The sequence below is a fragment of the Callithrix jacchus genome, chromosome 9 (assembly GCF_049354715.1).
Source record: "Callithrix jacchus isolate 240 chromosome 9, calJac240_pri, whole genome shotgun sequence".
Taxonomy (NCBI): Eukaryota; Metazoa; Chordata; class Mammalia; order Primates; family Cebidae; genus Callithrix; species Callithrix jacchus.
Genome location: NC_133510.1, coordinates 106313898 through 106330717, shown reverse-complemented (window position 1 = coordinate 106330717; position 16820 = coordinate 106313898). Strand labels below are relative to the sequence as shown.

Genomic DNA, 16820 nt, shown 5'->3' with positions numbered 1-16820 from the left:
AATGGTGTATTCCCTGAATTTATTGATATTTAAATGCCTTTGCTTGTGAAGTCTCAGGGAAAGGCATTGGGTCTGTTGTAAAGATAATAAAATAGTACACTGGTATATTGATGAGATCTTGGCCAAAAGCAGGCAGTAATTTTCTAACCCAGTAAACTGCAAATGAAACAGTCCACATTATTAGAACTAAGTAGACAACCTAAATATTTAAAAAGTGTTCAAATAAGTGAGAAGTTTTTCATCGTAATGTCTTGATCCTCTGCTTGGATAGAAAATGACTTTTTTTAAAGAGAGACCACTTCTTTAGAAAGAAATGCGCTACCCCACATCAAGGCAAACACGTTTTTTATTTGGTAGCAGTTTAATGACCAAAGCAAGGATTTCAAAAGCTATCTCCTGGTTTCCGTTCCAGTCTCGGGGCAAAGCAAGTATTTGCTTTCAGCGTAGTTGACACCCAAGCTCTTCGCAAATGTTTCCACAAAGCCAGCTGCCCTTTGTAGATCCCCCTGGGAACTTTTCTTTTGGTTACTAACCCTCAAGAGCCTACAACTCCCTATTTGTGAAGGTATCTGTCAGATGGAAAGAGGTCATAAATCTTCAGATCTTTTAGAAGAGCATGATCAAGACTCCAGTTTGAAAAACTTGATCCCTTTGCTCAGACCTTTGTGCTCATCTGAAGACTCTCTTCTCCAGCCTTATGATCCCAGTGGAAACTGCACCTCTACACGTGCAGATACACAAAAACAGTATGTTTGTAGCATTTCTTGGCTAGTATATTATAGGGTTGAAAATTCATTCCTTATCTGAAAGGTTCATCGGCTCTTAAATGCATTTTTATACTAACATTTCTGTTGATGAATCTTGTGGATGCATGAATTTTAGGTTTATTTCTTTTGCTTCATCACCAGTTCAGTAATGGTTTCTCCCTTGGTCTCACCTTTATATCTTCCATAGTACCTTATTCACTCCTCCTTTTTAAATAACAGAGTCTGGAGTGTGTTTAATGACTGACCTCTAAGGCCATGTGGTAGGTCGAATAAAAGGCTGTGGTCAAACACTCATCTGGAGAATCATGTTACAAAATCGTCAGTGACAAAGACCTGCTGCTGAGATATTGTGGCCTTCCAAGGACCTGATGGTGGATTCAGTTTTCACTCCTCACGCACCTATTAGGTGGTTCAAGTGTGTAGATGCATGTGTGCGCTTGCATGAGTGTGCATGCCTGTGAGCGTGAACAGAACAAAAACCTGAACTCTCTAGCACATGCCACCTGTTTTCACATCATTGTTGTTACAAAAGGCTTTTTTTTCTCTTTTAATTAGCTGAGCTGTCCTATTTTTTCATAACTTGCCTCTTCTCTAACATATGGGCTGTAACCATATTTCTTTTCATTAGACCTGAGCCTTGTTTGTCATTTATACCATACTTTTGCCTTTCTCTTTCATTTGGAAAGAAAGGGAGGCTTTTCTATTATTTTAGAGCAAAGCACCTCTGGTTTATGTGGCGACTCTTGTGGCTTTCTAAATGCACTTGATTTAGCTTTCAATATGTAATTACTGCCAAACAAGTTAATTGCTTTATAAGTGTCCAAAATTCCCTGGTTTAATTTTGCTTTCATTTACCAACCTTCATTATACATCCACTGTTCAACATAAACACAAATGATTGTTAATGAATGCCTAATGCCATATTCATTAGAAAATCAGGTTAATGACTTGCAATGAATATCCCAGCTACTTTATTCTTTCAGCCTTTTTATTTATTTATTTTTGCCTTGTTGATTACAATAGCTTTTTGTTTACCAAGAAATTCTACCTGTACTGCTAGTCTGTTTCTTTCTGGACTCCTTGTCTTGCTTAAAAGTTCAAGGTTTCTAAGTTACTTACATTCCCTAATTGTTCTTTCTTCCTGCAGATACCTCCAATATATGCATCCATTTGTACATAAATTATATCTCAATAATGCTTTATAAAAAATTAAAAAACCAAAACAATCGTAATGCACATGATTTCCTTGCGCTATTGGCTACCATAAAGTCTTGTTCTTCAGAGAACAGAAATATCAGAACTGTTTTGTATAGTTGTTCAGGTGGTACACAAACAACCCCAAGAGGTATTGTTTTGGCATCCCAGTCTCTGTGAATGATGCCACCCTGCTGTGCCATCCACAACTTGAATAGCTCTTAGGAGTGGCACTAAGAAATCTCCACTAAAATAAAAAAAAAGTATCAGAGCAGAATGGTTTGGGACAGCATTCGCTGCTTGGTGCAACTGCCTGGGCAAAGGTTGCCTAATTGGAAGATACCAGATGTGTGAATGTACATGGTTTGAGTGAGTGCCAGGAAGTCCATGGAGGAGAACTGAGATGCATATTATGGGGATGGGCGTGATTTTCCCACTGGTGATTCTTGCTTTGTAAATGAAGTTTCTTCCCCTCCCTGCAAACATGGGGTTGCTTTTTCAATCAAACCCAGGCAGGTGGGGTTTGAAGGCTGTGCATGTGTGCCTATAACCCAACAGAGGACGATAGGTAGAATACAAAGTCCAGATTCTAAAATTTGAGCCCTGGCTTGTCCCACTATGTGGCTGTGTGATCTTCAGCAGTTTCCTCATCTATCAAGTGCACATGTTGTCAATTTCGAATTTCTTCAGGTTTTGCACCCTGTGACTCCTTTTGGGATGACAGGAGAGTGCCCCTGCATTCTTTAAGAGCATCGATTGGATGCTTACCATGTGCCCAACACAGAGTTGATGTGAGGGATACTAGGCAGAAGACACATTTTCTTGACCTCATGGGAGAACATATCAGGGAGGCCCATGTGCCCCACCTGTCCTTGACAGGCAGTATAAATGCATCACAGTTGTAGCACTACTTAGCTTCAGTGCTGTGAAATCAATTATGCTCTCCAATTATTTATTCCAGATTCTAGTAATTTTACCTACTTCTGCCACCTGGGAACCCCTACCACTTCTCTTGTTGCCATCTGTCAGTTATGGTACTTTGATCTCAGAGAAGCTCTTGTTTCTTCTTCCATTTTTGTCTCCATTTAGGTTCCCAGTCCATTACCTAAGTCAACATAATAGTGACTTGACTCTACCTATGTCTATACCTTCATAACATTTAGTGTTACGGGAATCTTACCTTTATTTGTGTGATTCTTTGGTTACTCCCTCTTGCTTTAGACTCTAATCACCTCTGGGAAATGTAATGGCAGACTTACCCTTGTTTTTCTAACATATACATTGTTTTTCTGACATATCCTAGTGATAGATTTTTGGTGATCTCTCCTTCATGACACCAGCCTTAACAGACTGGTTTTAGCAAATATTGGGGAACAAAAAGTCAAAGACCCTGAAGAGCATGACTAACTAACTAAATAGAAAGCACCACACTGAAAACCAGAAGTAGGAAAACAAATCCTGATATTATCTTATTAAGGTTTGATATCTATCTATCTATCTATCTATCTATCTATCATCTATCTATCTATCTATTTTAGCTGTCATGCAGATGGATGAGGTTTGATATTTTAAGTAAAATTGCAAGTACACTTCAAATCCAATGTCTGGTTTGATATTTAAGTAAAATTGTTCTCTTCCAATGTGAGATCCCCAGCGGTTACCTCTTCTGACTTCACTGAGTATATTTATTGTATGTATTGTGTATATGTTTCAGTCATAGGTTTCTGCAATGATAATTCTGCATGCCAAGCTACTCCAAATAAGTGACTTTCAACAAGAAACGTTCATTTCTTATTTATGCTCATGGGCCTGTGGGTTGACTATGGCTGCATTGAGCTCAGCTGGGATGGGCTTCATGACATGGGAGGTACATCAAAGTCACATGGAAAAGGGTGTAAATGTTTAATTCTATTTCATTCTAATATATCACCATATTTTCAAAATACTTTGTCTCTCTCTTTCATTGCACATATCAGAGTTGAAATTTTACATTTATTTGTGTGATTATTTCATTATTACCTGCAGCCTCCTCTGGACTCTTGAGGATGGGAATTATGTTTTGGGCTCACCATTGTTCCAAAGCACCTGGGACAGTGTTCCAGGCAATATTGGGTACTCAGTGAATGAATAGCCATGGGTTGAAAGAATTAACTTCTGATCTACCTAAAAACCATCTCAGGAGTGAAAATGTTTCTTTGTAAGAATCACTGAAGTGATACTAAATGCCTTGTTTCTAATCTTTCAGAAATCCCCTTGCTACATTCCCATTGTGAGCAGTGCCACCCTGTGGGATAGAAGCACACCCCATGCAAAGGTGAGTCAGCGGAGTGCTATGCGCAGGGCGGCTCCGTAGTGTCATCCTTTTGGGTTCAGTTGCTTTCCACATAAGAAGATTTGTTTCTTTGTATTTTTGACTTTATGACTAGTAAAGGATTTTTTAAATTTAGAAAACCTTGGATCTCTGTTTGAGAGTCATGCTATCTCCTATTCTTTACACACATTATGTACACTGAGAAAAACCGGTATCATGCATCTGATGTCCGAGCATAGAAATCACAGTGCATTAGGGGTCTTGGCAGTGCCTGTATGTGGCCAACATACAGAAACTAGGGCAATAATTTTGTCTTACCGTCATGCATAGAAATTAACAGCTGAGTTCACTAGGCACAAAGTTGACCTGTTAGTAGTGCTCCTCTCCTGTGCCACCTTCTACTAATTGGTTGCTAATGCTCTTTTTCTTGGTGAGAGCCAAAGTGAGTGTTTGTCCCTACAATGTGCATATGCATGGCTGTAAATGACTATGATGTGAACATGGAGATGGTCACCATGGCTGGCCAGTCCAGTTGTCATGGAGCTGTGGTAGCTTTCCAGATTCAGTCTCACCAGAACTTTGTTTACAAAAGCAGGATTGGGATAAAAAGAACCATTCAGCCAACACTGAAATTTACATCCTAAGGGCTTTAATCACCTTCATTTCCTTCCTATTTATCATGAAGGGAATTGCAACTTCCTCTAAAAAGGACCACACAGCCTAGCAACACGTATGAAATCACAACATCCCAGGCACATGAGGAGGAGATAGTTTTCTCTTCTATGGATTTCCATTTTCAAAATTGGTGATCAAGATGGGCTTAAATTACAGCTTGCAGAAAAGTAGCTTATAGTGACTGGAAATGCAGTTCAAGAGTAGCAATCAACGATGTAGAAAATAACATTTTAAGATTAATGAAAAAGGCCAATAGTAGAAAAGATGAAAAACATGCCCCAGTTGAAAAACATGACCTGGTTTTCTTACTGTTCTTACTTTGCCCTAAGCAGAGGAATATATCTAAGTAAGTCACCTGCAATATGCTGTTTCATTAGTTATATGTTCATTTGGACGTCAAGGATCTGTGCAGCTGAGGGATTCCATGACTCCCAGAATGAACTGTGTTGGAAAGGAAACAGGCCCAGCCAAGTCTCTTTATTGCTATTATTCTACAACTGGTATGTCTAGGCTCTTAGAAGGCAACACTTCATGAAAGGGAACCACAGATTCATTCTCTCATCAAGGAGTAGTGCAGGTGACAATGAGAGCTGGCATTTAGCTCATACCACAGCAAGATGATGCCTCTGTAGCTCACAGGCCAGTGCCCCCTGGGTGCCCACTCCTTTCTTCTGATAGCTTAAGTTAGAACAGGGAAGTGAGTGCTGTCCTATATGGATCAGGGCTTGGCATCAGCTAGATCCTCTTTCAAATTGCATCATCTCTTCCTCTCTCTTTCTTCTCTTTCTTCCTTTCTGTGTTTTTGTGGCTTTGGAGTAATTATAGAAGTAGGACTGAAAAATTTTAAGATGTATATCTTTAAAATACTTTAATATTATTTGTCCTTGTATATAGTATACACTGTATATTGACTGCCATATACTTTATTGTATATTATACATTGTATATTATGCACTGTACATCAGATATTGTATAACATATATAAAACATATATTATGTATTACATACTATCATGTATATCAGATAACCTGTATTGTATATTGTATATGTGTGTGTGTCTCTGTGTCTGTGTGTATGTATTCCAGTATTATATCTTATATATTGTATTTAATGACCACCTAACAATAGTCAGAAAGTAAAAGCAACAGTAACGAAAAAAAAAATCTTTCTTTTTAGGAGACTATCAATAGTGAACAACATAAATAATGGGAAATTATCAGATAAGTAAGTCAGATAATTCAGGTAATTCCAGAAAATCGCTGTGCTATGAAAACTGTAAATTGGTGGTAATGAGGTTGAAGGTCACTTAGGGTGGGAGGAGGGTGCTGCTTTTGCTAGGGTAGTGTGGTCAGGAAAGGTCCTCCTCCTCCTCCTCCTCCTCCTCCTCCCTCCTCCTCCTCCTCCTTCTCCTCCTCCTCCCCCTCCCTCCCTCCCTCCCTCTCCTCCCCCTCCCTCCCTCCCTCTCCTCCTCCTCCTCCTCCTCCTCTGCTTCTGCTTCTTCTTCTTCTTCTTCTTCTTCTTCTTCTTCTTCTTCTTCTTCTTCTTCTTCTTTCTTCTTCTTCTTCGAGTTTGCTGGATCATATAGTAATTCCATGTTTTCTTTCCAACTTTCATTTTAGGTTCAGAGGGTACATGTGCAGGTTTGTTACATGAATAAATGGCATGTCATAGGGGTTTGGTGTGCAAATCATTTCATCACCCAGGTAATAAGCATAGGACTCCATAGGTCTTCACCCTTCTCCTACCCTCCACCCTTAAGTAGGTCTTGGTGTCTATTGTTCTCTTCTTTGTGTCCATGTGTACTCAATGTTTAGCTTCCACTTACAAGTGGGAACATGCACTATTTGGTTTTCTATTCCTGTGTTAATTCACTTAGGATAATGGCCTCCAGCTCTATCAATGTTGCTGCAAAAGATGTGATTTTGTTCATTTTCATAGCTGCATAGTGTTTGGTGTATACGTAATACATTTTCTTTATCCAGTCCACTATTGATGGACATTTAGGTTGGTTCTTTGTCTTTGCTATAGTGAATAGTGCTGCAATGAACATACATGCACATATGAGGGAAGATGATATTTGAACTATGAGAAAGAGGCAACCAGGTAAAGTTCTGGTCGGCAGAAAGTTCATGGAGACAGATTACTCTAAGCAGGAAGACCAGGCAGCCTGAGGCAGGCTGAACCCAGCATGATTAAGAGCAGGAGAATGTCAATGCAGCTGAAAGTGTAGAGCAAAGGAGTGGTTGGTTGGAGGAATTGGCAGGTATCTGATTACATGGGGCCTGGTGGCCAATGAAAGGAGTTTTGTCTTTTTTTCTGGCTCTCAAGCAGAAGCCATAATGAAAGTTCATTTTAAGCCAGATATGGAATCATCTGATTTGCATTTAAGAGGTTCAGTGGCTCCTGTATTCAGGATAAGTTTTCTGGAAGAAAGAGATTTTGAGTCCCCTGGGAAGTTATTAGGTTATTTCAGTGAGGCAGTGGTAGTTAGGAGTAGGTTCAAATTAGTTGAGTAACAAAGAAGTGATTCGATTTTAGAAAGGTTTTGGAGGCAGAGCTGATAGGCTATTGTAATGGCTGGGATGTGGGATATGAAGAAAAGAGGAATCAAGAAAGACTTCTAGGTTTGTGGCTTCAAAAACCTGGAGTGAAAGGAAGTGGAAGTCGTGGGGATTTTGAGAATAGATTTTTGGTGGAGATCATCAGTAGTGTGCTTGGAGAATATTTTGAGTTTGAGGTGCTTAGTACTTCATATCTCATTTATCAGAACTTAGTCTTGTGGCTAGACTTAGCTGCAAGAGACACTGGGAAATATGATCTATTAACTGGGCACATTGCTGCCTCAAACTTAGGGTTTTGTTACGAAGGATGAGGAGAGAATGGACATTGGGTAGCTTAATAGCATCATCAACCACAGAAATCAATAATAATAGTACCCCAAAGACTTTGGAGGTGTACGTATATATGTATTTTTTTTTGAGACAGGGTTTTGCTTTGTTGCTTGGTTCAGAGGGTGGTGGCTGATCACGGCTTGCTGCAGCCTCAACATCCCAGGATCAGGTGTTTGCCTCAGCCTCCTGAGTAGCAGGGACCACAGGTGCACACCACCATGCTCAGCTAATTTTTAAAAATTATTCATAGATACAGGGTCTCCCTGTGTTGCCCAGGCTGGTCTTGAACTGCTGGGCTCAAGTGATCCTCTTGTTTTGGCTACCCGAAATGTGGTGATTACAGGCATGAGCCACTGTGCTAGGGCTAGAAATAATTTAATTATTACTTCAAAGAAGAAAAATGATGAACAGGAGAAAATATTTAGAATTTAATGATAATATTACTAAAAAAGTGAGATGCAGCTGAAGTGGTTCTCAGGGGTGAATTTATACCTTAAATTTCATATCAGAGAGAAACAAAGGTTGGGAACTAAAGGACGAGGTATTTAACTTAAGGGCTAGTTATTCGAACTAAGAAATAAGTCCAAAGAAAGCAAAAAGAAGGAACCAATAAAGAGAAGAAAACACCAAAATAGAAAACAAAAATACAATTAGAGATAAATAACAGAGCCAAAAGTTTGTTATAGAAAGGAGTGAATAAAATAGGCAAACCTAATAAGACTGATTAAGGACAAAATAGGGAGTACAATATTATGACTGAAAAAGGAACACAAGTACAGACACTGGAGATTTAGAAAATCGAGTCAATACTATGAATAACTTACATTGTGTTAATAAGAAAACCAAACCAGTGATTTTCTTTTCTTCTTTTTCTTTTCTTTTCTTTTTCTTTTTTTTTTTTTTTGAGACAGAGTCTTGCTCTGTTACCCAGGCTGGAGTGCAATGGCATGATCTTGGCTCATGCAACCTCCACCTCCCAGGTTCAAGCAATTCTCCTGCCTCAGCCTCCTGAGTAGCTGGGATTATAGGTGCCCACCACCATGCCCAGCTAATTTTTTGTATTTTTTTCTTTTGGTAGATATGAGGTTTTACTATGTTGGCCAGGCTGGTCTTGAACTCCTGACCTCCTGATTTGACTGCCTTGGCCTCGCAAAATCCTGGGATTATAGGTATGAGCCACTGCAGCCAGCCCAAACCAATGATTTTTTAATACTTTGCTCTCAAAACATAACACTTCTGTAACTGGATGTGTGTGAGATTTTTCCCCCATCAGCCAGTTCTCAAAAAACCAGCTGGATATCCTACAATTCAATTCAATTCTAACACTAACCAGAGTTTGTGTAGACCTTCCTATGGGTTAAGGATACAGTCCCACAGGACTGTGCAGGTTAAGGGAATAGTGCTTCAAGGCTGGCCCAACTTCAGGTGCCAATTACAAGGCTCAGATTGTCATCTGTAGTTCTGATCAATGGCTATAAATTAGGGTTCCCACAATCTCCTATTTGGGTTTGGTTATTTGCTAGAATGGCTCACAGAACTCAGGAAAACATTTACTTTTATCTATTGGATTACTACATAATAAAGGGTATGATAAAATATGTAGATAAACAGCCAGATGAAGAGATATGTAGGGCAAGGTATGGAGGAAGGGGTGTGGAGCTTCCATGACTCCTCTGAGCACACCATTCTCCCAGAACTTCCATGTGTTCTGCAATCCAGAAACTTCCTGAACCCCATCACTCAGGGATTTTTATGGAGGCTTCATTACACAGGCATGATTGATTATTAACTCAGTCTCCAGTCCCTTTCTCCTTCCTGGAGTATAGGGGCATGGGGAGCTAAAAGTTCCAGGCTTCCAATCATGGCTTGGTCTTTCTGGTGTCCAGCCCCCATCTAGAAGCCTTCCAAGAGTCTCCTCATTAGGACAAAAGACACTTCTATCACCCAGGAAATTCCAAGGGATTTACTAGAAGCTGTCTGTCAGGAACCAGGGGCAGGGACCTAATATATATTTCTTTTCTTTTATTTTTTTTTTTTTTTGAGACGGAGTTTTGCTCTTGTTACCCAGGCTGGAGTGCAATGGCGCGATCTCGGCTCACCGCAACCTCTGCCTCCTGGGTTCAGGCAATTCTCCTGCCTCAGCCTCCTGAGTAGCTAGGATTACAGGCATGCGCTACCATGCCCAGCTAAGTTTTTGTATTTTTAGTAGAGACGGGGTTTCACCATGTTTACCAGGATGGTCTCGATCTCTTGACCTCGTGATCCACCCTCCTCGGACTCCCAAAGTGCTGGGATTACAGGCTTGAGCCACCGCGCCCAGCCAACATATATTTCTTATTATATGATATCACAGTATCACATATGTCAACAAAATAGAAACACTATTAAGTCAGTATTCAGAAATTTCCTTTGTTCCTGTAACAGCATGCCAAGAGGATTTTGTGAGTTTTCTTAAAACTTCAAATGTTGGATAATTCTTACATAAAAAAGAGAAAAACCCACGTAATTAATTTTCTGAGGTTAATAAAACCTCAGAAGATGAAACAGGACAAACTATGAATCAATCTAATTTATGATAAATATTAAATGAAGTACTAGCAAAATTAAATCCATCAGTATATACAATAAAATATGTCACAATTATGCAGGGTTAATTCTAGGGATGCATTAATAGTTTAACATCAGAAAATCAATTCATGAAATTATTTGTTAATGGATTAATGGAGTAAAATAATATAATCATTCAGTTGGACACAGACTTCAACATTAATTCATGGGAGAAAAAAATTTAGAAAACTAGGAATAGATGGGAACTTTCTTAACCTGATAAAACATCTATAAAAATCTTATAGAAAAGAACATAGGCTGGTGCTATGACTCACACCTGTAATCCTAGCACTTTGGGAGGCAGAGGAGGATGGATTGCCTGAGTTCAGTAGTTTGAGAACTGCCTAGGCAACATGGTACAACCCATCTCTACTAAAAACACAAAAAATCAGCTGGGTTGGTGGTACACACCTGTAATCCCAGTTACTGTGGAGGCAGAGGCACGAGAATTGCTTGAACCCAGGAGGTGGAGATTGCAGTAAGCCAAGATAGTGCCATTGCACTCTAGCCTGGGTGACAGAGTGAGACTCTGTCACAAACAAACAAACAAAACGTAGACTTAATAGCGAGCCTTTAGAAACATTTTCACTAAAACAAAGAAAAACACCAATGACTACTATGATTGTCCTATTAAAAAATGTCCTGGGGGTTCAAAGCAATAAAATCTAGGGAAAAAATGTATAATAATTGGGGGGAAAAGATAATATTGATTATCTGCCTGGAAATTCTAAAGTTATCTCCAAATTATTAACATTTATAAATTATTACAACCCAAACTATAAATTACTTTGAAATAAATTTAAAAAAATTTATAGGACATATATGGAGAAAAGTACAAAACATTATTTTAGGATTTAAAAGAGGGTGCCCAAATAAATGAAGAGATAGTATGCATATGAATCAGAAGTCCATCGTAGTATTTTTGGTGAAGTTAAAAGTAGACCCATTCTATAAGTTAAATGAAAGATCAGCTTACAATCTTTCAGTTATAAAGAAGAATAAAATATGGGAAGTTCTTTTACCAGATATGAAGACTTCTTTAAAAGCCATAGTCATTAAACAGCATGCTATTGGCTCAAGGGTAGGCCCATGGAACTGAATAGAATACATAAATCTGATAAACAAAAGAAAGGTTATTAGATACTGATGGGGAAAGGAAGGACTATTCAATAAATGAGGTGGAGATAACTGGCTATCCCTACATAAAAAAAGGTAATATTATGTATCTATTCACACTAAATAGAAAAGTAAACTTTAGGCAGGTTTAAGAAAACAGTAACTTTTAGAGAAAATACAAAATATATTTTATGACCTGAGGGGTATAAAAGAGTTTCCTAAGGCATAAAAATCATAATCTTTCAAGATATATTGATGAATTTTGCTATATTAAAGATTTAAAAGGTTCATTTGCCAAGACTTATGACAAAAATAAAGGATATGTTACAAGTTAACAACAAATATTTGGAGAGCAATAAGGAATTTATATCTAGAATTTACATAGAATTCCTACCAATTGGAAAGATAGTTAACTGGGTAGAAAAATGAGCAAAGGATATGAATTGACAATTCAACAAGAGGAAACCTGAATCTCCAATGCAAGCATAAATAAATGTTTTCACTTACTAGTGTCAAGGGAAATGCAGATAGAAACTGTAGTGAAAGATAATTTCATACTCGTAAGTTCACATGGATGAAAAAGTCTGATGATTAAAAAAAAAGTGGTGACAAAGGTATAGAGAAATGGAGAGTTGCACATAAGCTGCTGCAGAATCACTTCAGAGAGCATCTTTATGATCTAACACAGCTGCAGAATGCACTTTTTAGTTTTATTTTATTTTTTGATACAAATATTTGTACATATTTATGTGGTTCGTATGTGATACTCTGTTGCATGCACTGACTGTATAATGATCAAGTCAGGGTTTTTGGGGTGTCCATCACCTTGAGTATTTGTCATTTCTATGTGTTGGGATCATTTCAGGTCCTTTCTTCTGGCTATTTTGAAATATATAATATATTGTTGTCGATAGTCACCACACTCGGGTATTGAACATTAGAATGTATTTCTTCTATCTAAATGATCTCAGTGTATGTTTGTACCCATTCACCAACCTTTCTTTATCCCTGCTCCCACCCTTATATGCTTCCCAGCCTCTAGCATTCATCATTCTGGAATGCAAACATATTTGACTCAACAATTTCCACCAGCATAAGAAATTAGAGACTGTGTACTCAGTGAAGACATATAGAGCAGCAGTCCCCAACCTTTTTGCCATTAGGAATTGGTTTCGTGGAAGATATTTTTTTCATGGACCAGAAGGGGGTTAGGGAAGATGGTTTCTGAATGAAAGCATTCCATCTTAGAAGATCATCAGACATTAGTTAGGTTCTCATGAGGAGTGTGCAACCTAGATCCCTCGAGTGAGCAGTTCCCAATAGGGTTTGAGCTCCTGTGATAATCTAGTGTCACCACTAATCTTACAGGAGGCAGAGATCAGGTGATAATGCTTGCTCCTCAGCCTGCCACTCACCTTCTCTTGTGCCACCTGGTTCCCCTTGGCCTGGGGGTTGGGAACCTCTGACATAGAGGACTGTTTTCTGATGCATTGATTTGTAATGGAAAATTAAAAAGAACATGGTCATTAACAGGAGAGTAGATAAATACATTGTGGCCTATTTTATACAATGATCTGTTGGAACTAGTTTAAAGGAATAAATTGAACCTATACAGACCATCAAGGATAAATTTCAATAATCTGATGGTGAATGAAAGTGTCAAGTTACAGAATTACTTACCTGTTTGGTATGACAGATACTGTCATTTAGAGGATAAAGTTATACACCTTTGCTTTTCCCTCCTAGTTTAGAGCCATTAGAGATGTAAACACACAGATCGGACAGATGGTGGTAAAAATATATTCCAGGTCAAAGTTGGATTGAAGAACTTAGTAATGGTTCTAAAAATATAAACAGATCATATCATTCTTCTTCATAAACTTCCAATGGGCTTCAATTTTACTCACAATAAAATCCAAAGTCTTTATCATGGCTCCAAGACTCTACATAATCTGGATTCCGCTATCCCACTAGCTTCCTCACTTATCTTTTACACTCTAGCCCCTCCCTCTGCTTAGTCCTCCAAGCACACTTCCCTCCTAGGTTCTTTGCATTTACTGTTTTGTGTACTTAGAATGTACCTTCTTTCAGGTCCTGAGCCCCACTTGCCTCAGAACTAGTGGACCTGGTCTGAATGTACTCAGAACCAGTACATCTGGGGTTGGCATTCTCCTAAGCAACTCACCAACTAATGCCCAAGGATCTAAAATAATGGTGTCCAAATTTTAATTAAAAATGTCTAGCAATGATAAAAATTTTAGTGCCCATATCTCATATACTTATATTTAGATATATATGTACTACTCCATTCATTAAAATGTTAGAAACTATATTATAATGTATTTATGTTAGTATTAGTTCGTTTTCACACTGCTATAAAGATACTACCTGAGACACTTGCGAGACTAGATAATTTATGAACGAAAGAGGCTTAATTGACTGACAGTTCTGCGTGACTGGGAGGCCTCAGGAAACTTACCATCATGGCGAAAGGCAAATGAGAAGCAAGTATCTCTTCACAAGGTATCAGGACAGGAAGAGAGTGCAAGGGAACCTGCCACTTTTAAAACATCAGATCTTGTGAGAACTCCCCCATTATTATGAGAACAGCATGGGGTAAACTGGAATACTATTTTATAACTATTATGGTATGATGTATATGGTATAAAATAGTACTTTATATCTCATTTATGCAGTGGAATATCCCATTGAACTTAAACATAAATGAGATCAATTATAAATGATTATCTTTTCATGTCCAATCAGATGCTTTCATACCATTTTTAATGAATATGTCAAGAAATTTATGGGAATTTCTCACTCAAGGGATCTAGGTTTCATACCCCATGATCCAGTCACCTCCCACAAGCTCCCTCCCCCATAACAATTTGAGATGAGATTTGGGTGGGAACACAGAGCCAAACCATATCAACTATTAGGTCATCACTATTGTTTATAAAATATAACAATAGTGATAACAATAGTATAAACAATAGTGATAACCTAATAGTTGGTATATGTATATTATACATATAGTATATATATTATGTTGTAACTATGTTTTATATATATATTATGTTATAACTATGTTGTACCATAACAATATATAAACACTATATATTGTATATAATGTGTATATATACACTATATATATTATATAATGTATAGTATATGTAGTTATGAATAGTATGTATAGTATATATATTGTTATGACTATGTTATAACTGGAATACTACTTTATAACTATTATGTTATAATGTATATGCTATAAAATAGTACTTTATATCTCATTTATTCAGTGGGATGGCCCATTGAATTTAAACATAAATAAGATCAATTGTAAATGATTATCGTTTCATGGCCAATCAGATGCTTTCATACTATTTTAAGTTAATATGTCAAGAAACGTTATACACAAGGGTTATTGTAAGAATAATGGGTCTAAAGCCATATTTCCACTAGACTTCTTACTCAATTTCAACTATTGTGGCCAACTTGAAAATTTATTTGAGATCATCATTCTTTTTACTTTGTAATATGGCAGAGGAAGATATCATATTAGAATAAAGTGGGTCAGTCATTTTCTTCAGTTGATCAACAAGTATTTATTCATACCTGCTGCATGCTAGAATGTAAGCTCCAAGAGGGCATGGCCTAGTCTGTCTTACTTTTTATTGTGTCCTTAGCTCCCAGAAGGATGCTGGTACATTATAGATGTTCATTTGATATTTATCGAATAAATGAATGAATGAGTGAGAACTTTGCAGGCACTGGAGGTATTCTGGTGAGCCTCTGTTCCTGCTTTTCTACTGCTCTGTTAGTTTCTGTTCCTGGAATGACCTTGAGTTTTCTCTGGAAGCTTCATCTTAGTACCATAGCTCCCACCTGTCTTCCCTTTGTTCACAGCGTGTAGCCCCACTCTGAATGGAATTTCTCTACCACAATTTGGAGTTGGCTTCAGATATTAGGCCTCTCCTTGGGGAGGAGTGGAAAGGGGACCTCATCTGTACCTCCTAATGAGCTGCCCGCTAAAGCCACCCCTCCACTGCTTGCTTTCCTGCTGCTCTGTAGGAGCCCTTCTTGATTGAATTGTTGGGAAACAATCAGTATTTGTGGAAAAAAATTTGCTTTCTGAAAGTATGCTTTCAATGGTTCCATGTTTCAAACTCATAACTAAATCAGTGATCACATGTTAAACATGTATTTTAAAATTATGTAGTATGCAAAGTTTGCATGGAGGAGACACAGGAGAATTGGTCATAAACAAGTTTGTAACCTTGGACTGCATCTTTTCCACAGCAAGTGTTAAAGTGGACATTTTAAAGAGCAAGCCAGAAAGTATCCAGTTCATGGGTGAACTGAGGACTGTAAGAAGTCAGGTAAATATAGGGCAGGTCAGACAACTTGTGGCCTAGAAAAGAGCATCATTTTCTCAGCAGGTGTGAGTTAGATTTGTACAGAAAGGCATTTTAAGATGTTTTATAAGAGAGTAATTTGAGAAACGGAGTGTCTTCATCTCAGCATGACATCGCACTGAACTCATTCTCAGTCTCTTCTCTGATTTTAGCAGGATTAACTCCTGCCGTAACTGAGATGGTCTGGAGAAACCTTTTGTATTCAACTAAGTGCTTCTTTGGGCATTTAAGTATGAGCATGGGAAGATTTTAGAAATGTTTTTTTCTCATATCCAGTATGAACATCTGAAAGAAAAAGTGTTCATTCACTTTGGCAAAACTACTAATAATTTGGCCTAGATGATGGGTCACAATTCAGTGTCCTATGGAAATGATGCGAGGAGCATATTGGCATACCTGAGGAGGGTTCCTCTAGGGATTCCTCTGATCTCCAGGAATTTGCTCTGCCTAGAGTCAGAGCATAAAGCTAGAAAGAGTTGCTTTTTAAGAGGTGGGATCATAGGCACAGAGTTATTAATAAGCATCATAGGTTTTTATTTCTAGCAGACGTGTGCTGTTGTCTCAGTTAAATTAATAAGTACTAGGTGTTTCATTCATTCAATAGATTGTATTAAGTGCAATATATACTAGGCATTATTTTAGGCATATAGCAGTGAACAAAAAACCCTGACCTCATGGAGTTTTCATTCCAGTGTGGGAATCAGACAATAAAGAGATGGTCCAGATAGTGTTAAGTGCTATAGAGAAAAAGCAGGATAAGGGAATGGAAGCATGTGTCAATCTTGATATTTGTCATATAAGCATCTTATTTGCAAGCAACAGAAGCTAGTATAGTTCTGACGTT

General features: G+C 38.0%; 1 protein-coding gene across 11 annotated transcripts in view; it reads left to right on the top strand.

Moving 5' to 3' along the window:
* The window catches only part of C9H12orf42 (chromosome 9 C12orf42 homolog), a 228958-nt gene that overhangs the window by 123364 nt on the left and 88774 nt on the right, over positions 1 to 16820 (top strand). For all 11 annotated transcript variants that reach the window (XM_078338117.1, XM_078338118.1, XM_078338120.1 and 8 more), the window contains one exon: positions 4207 to 4275. In XM_078338117.1, the coding sequence (XP_078194243.1) occupies positions 4207 to 4275 (69 nt within the window). The remainder of the gene's footprint in view (positions 1 to 4206; positions 4276 to 16820) is intronic.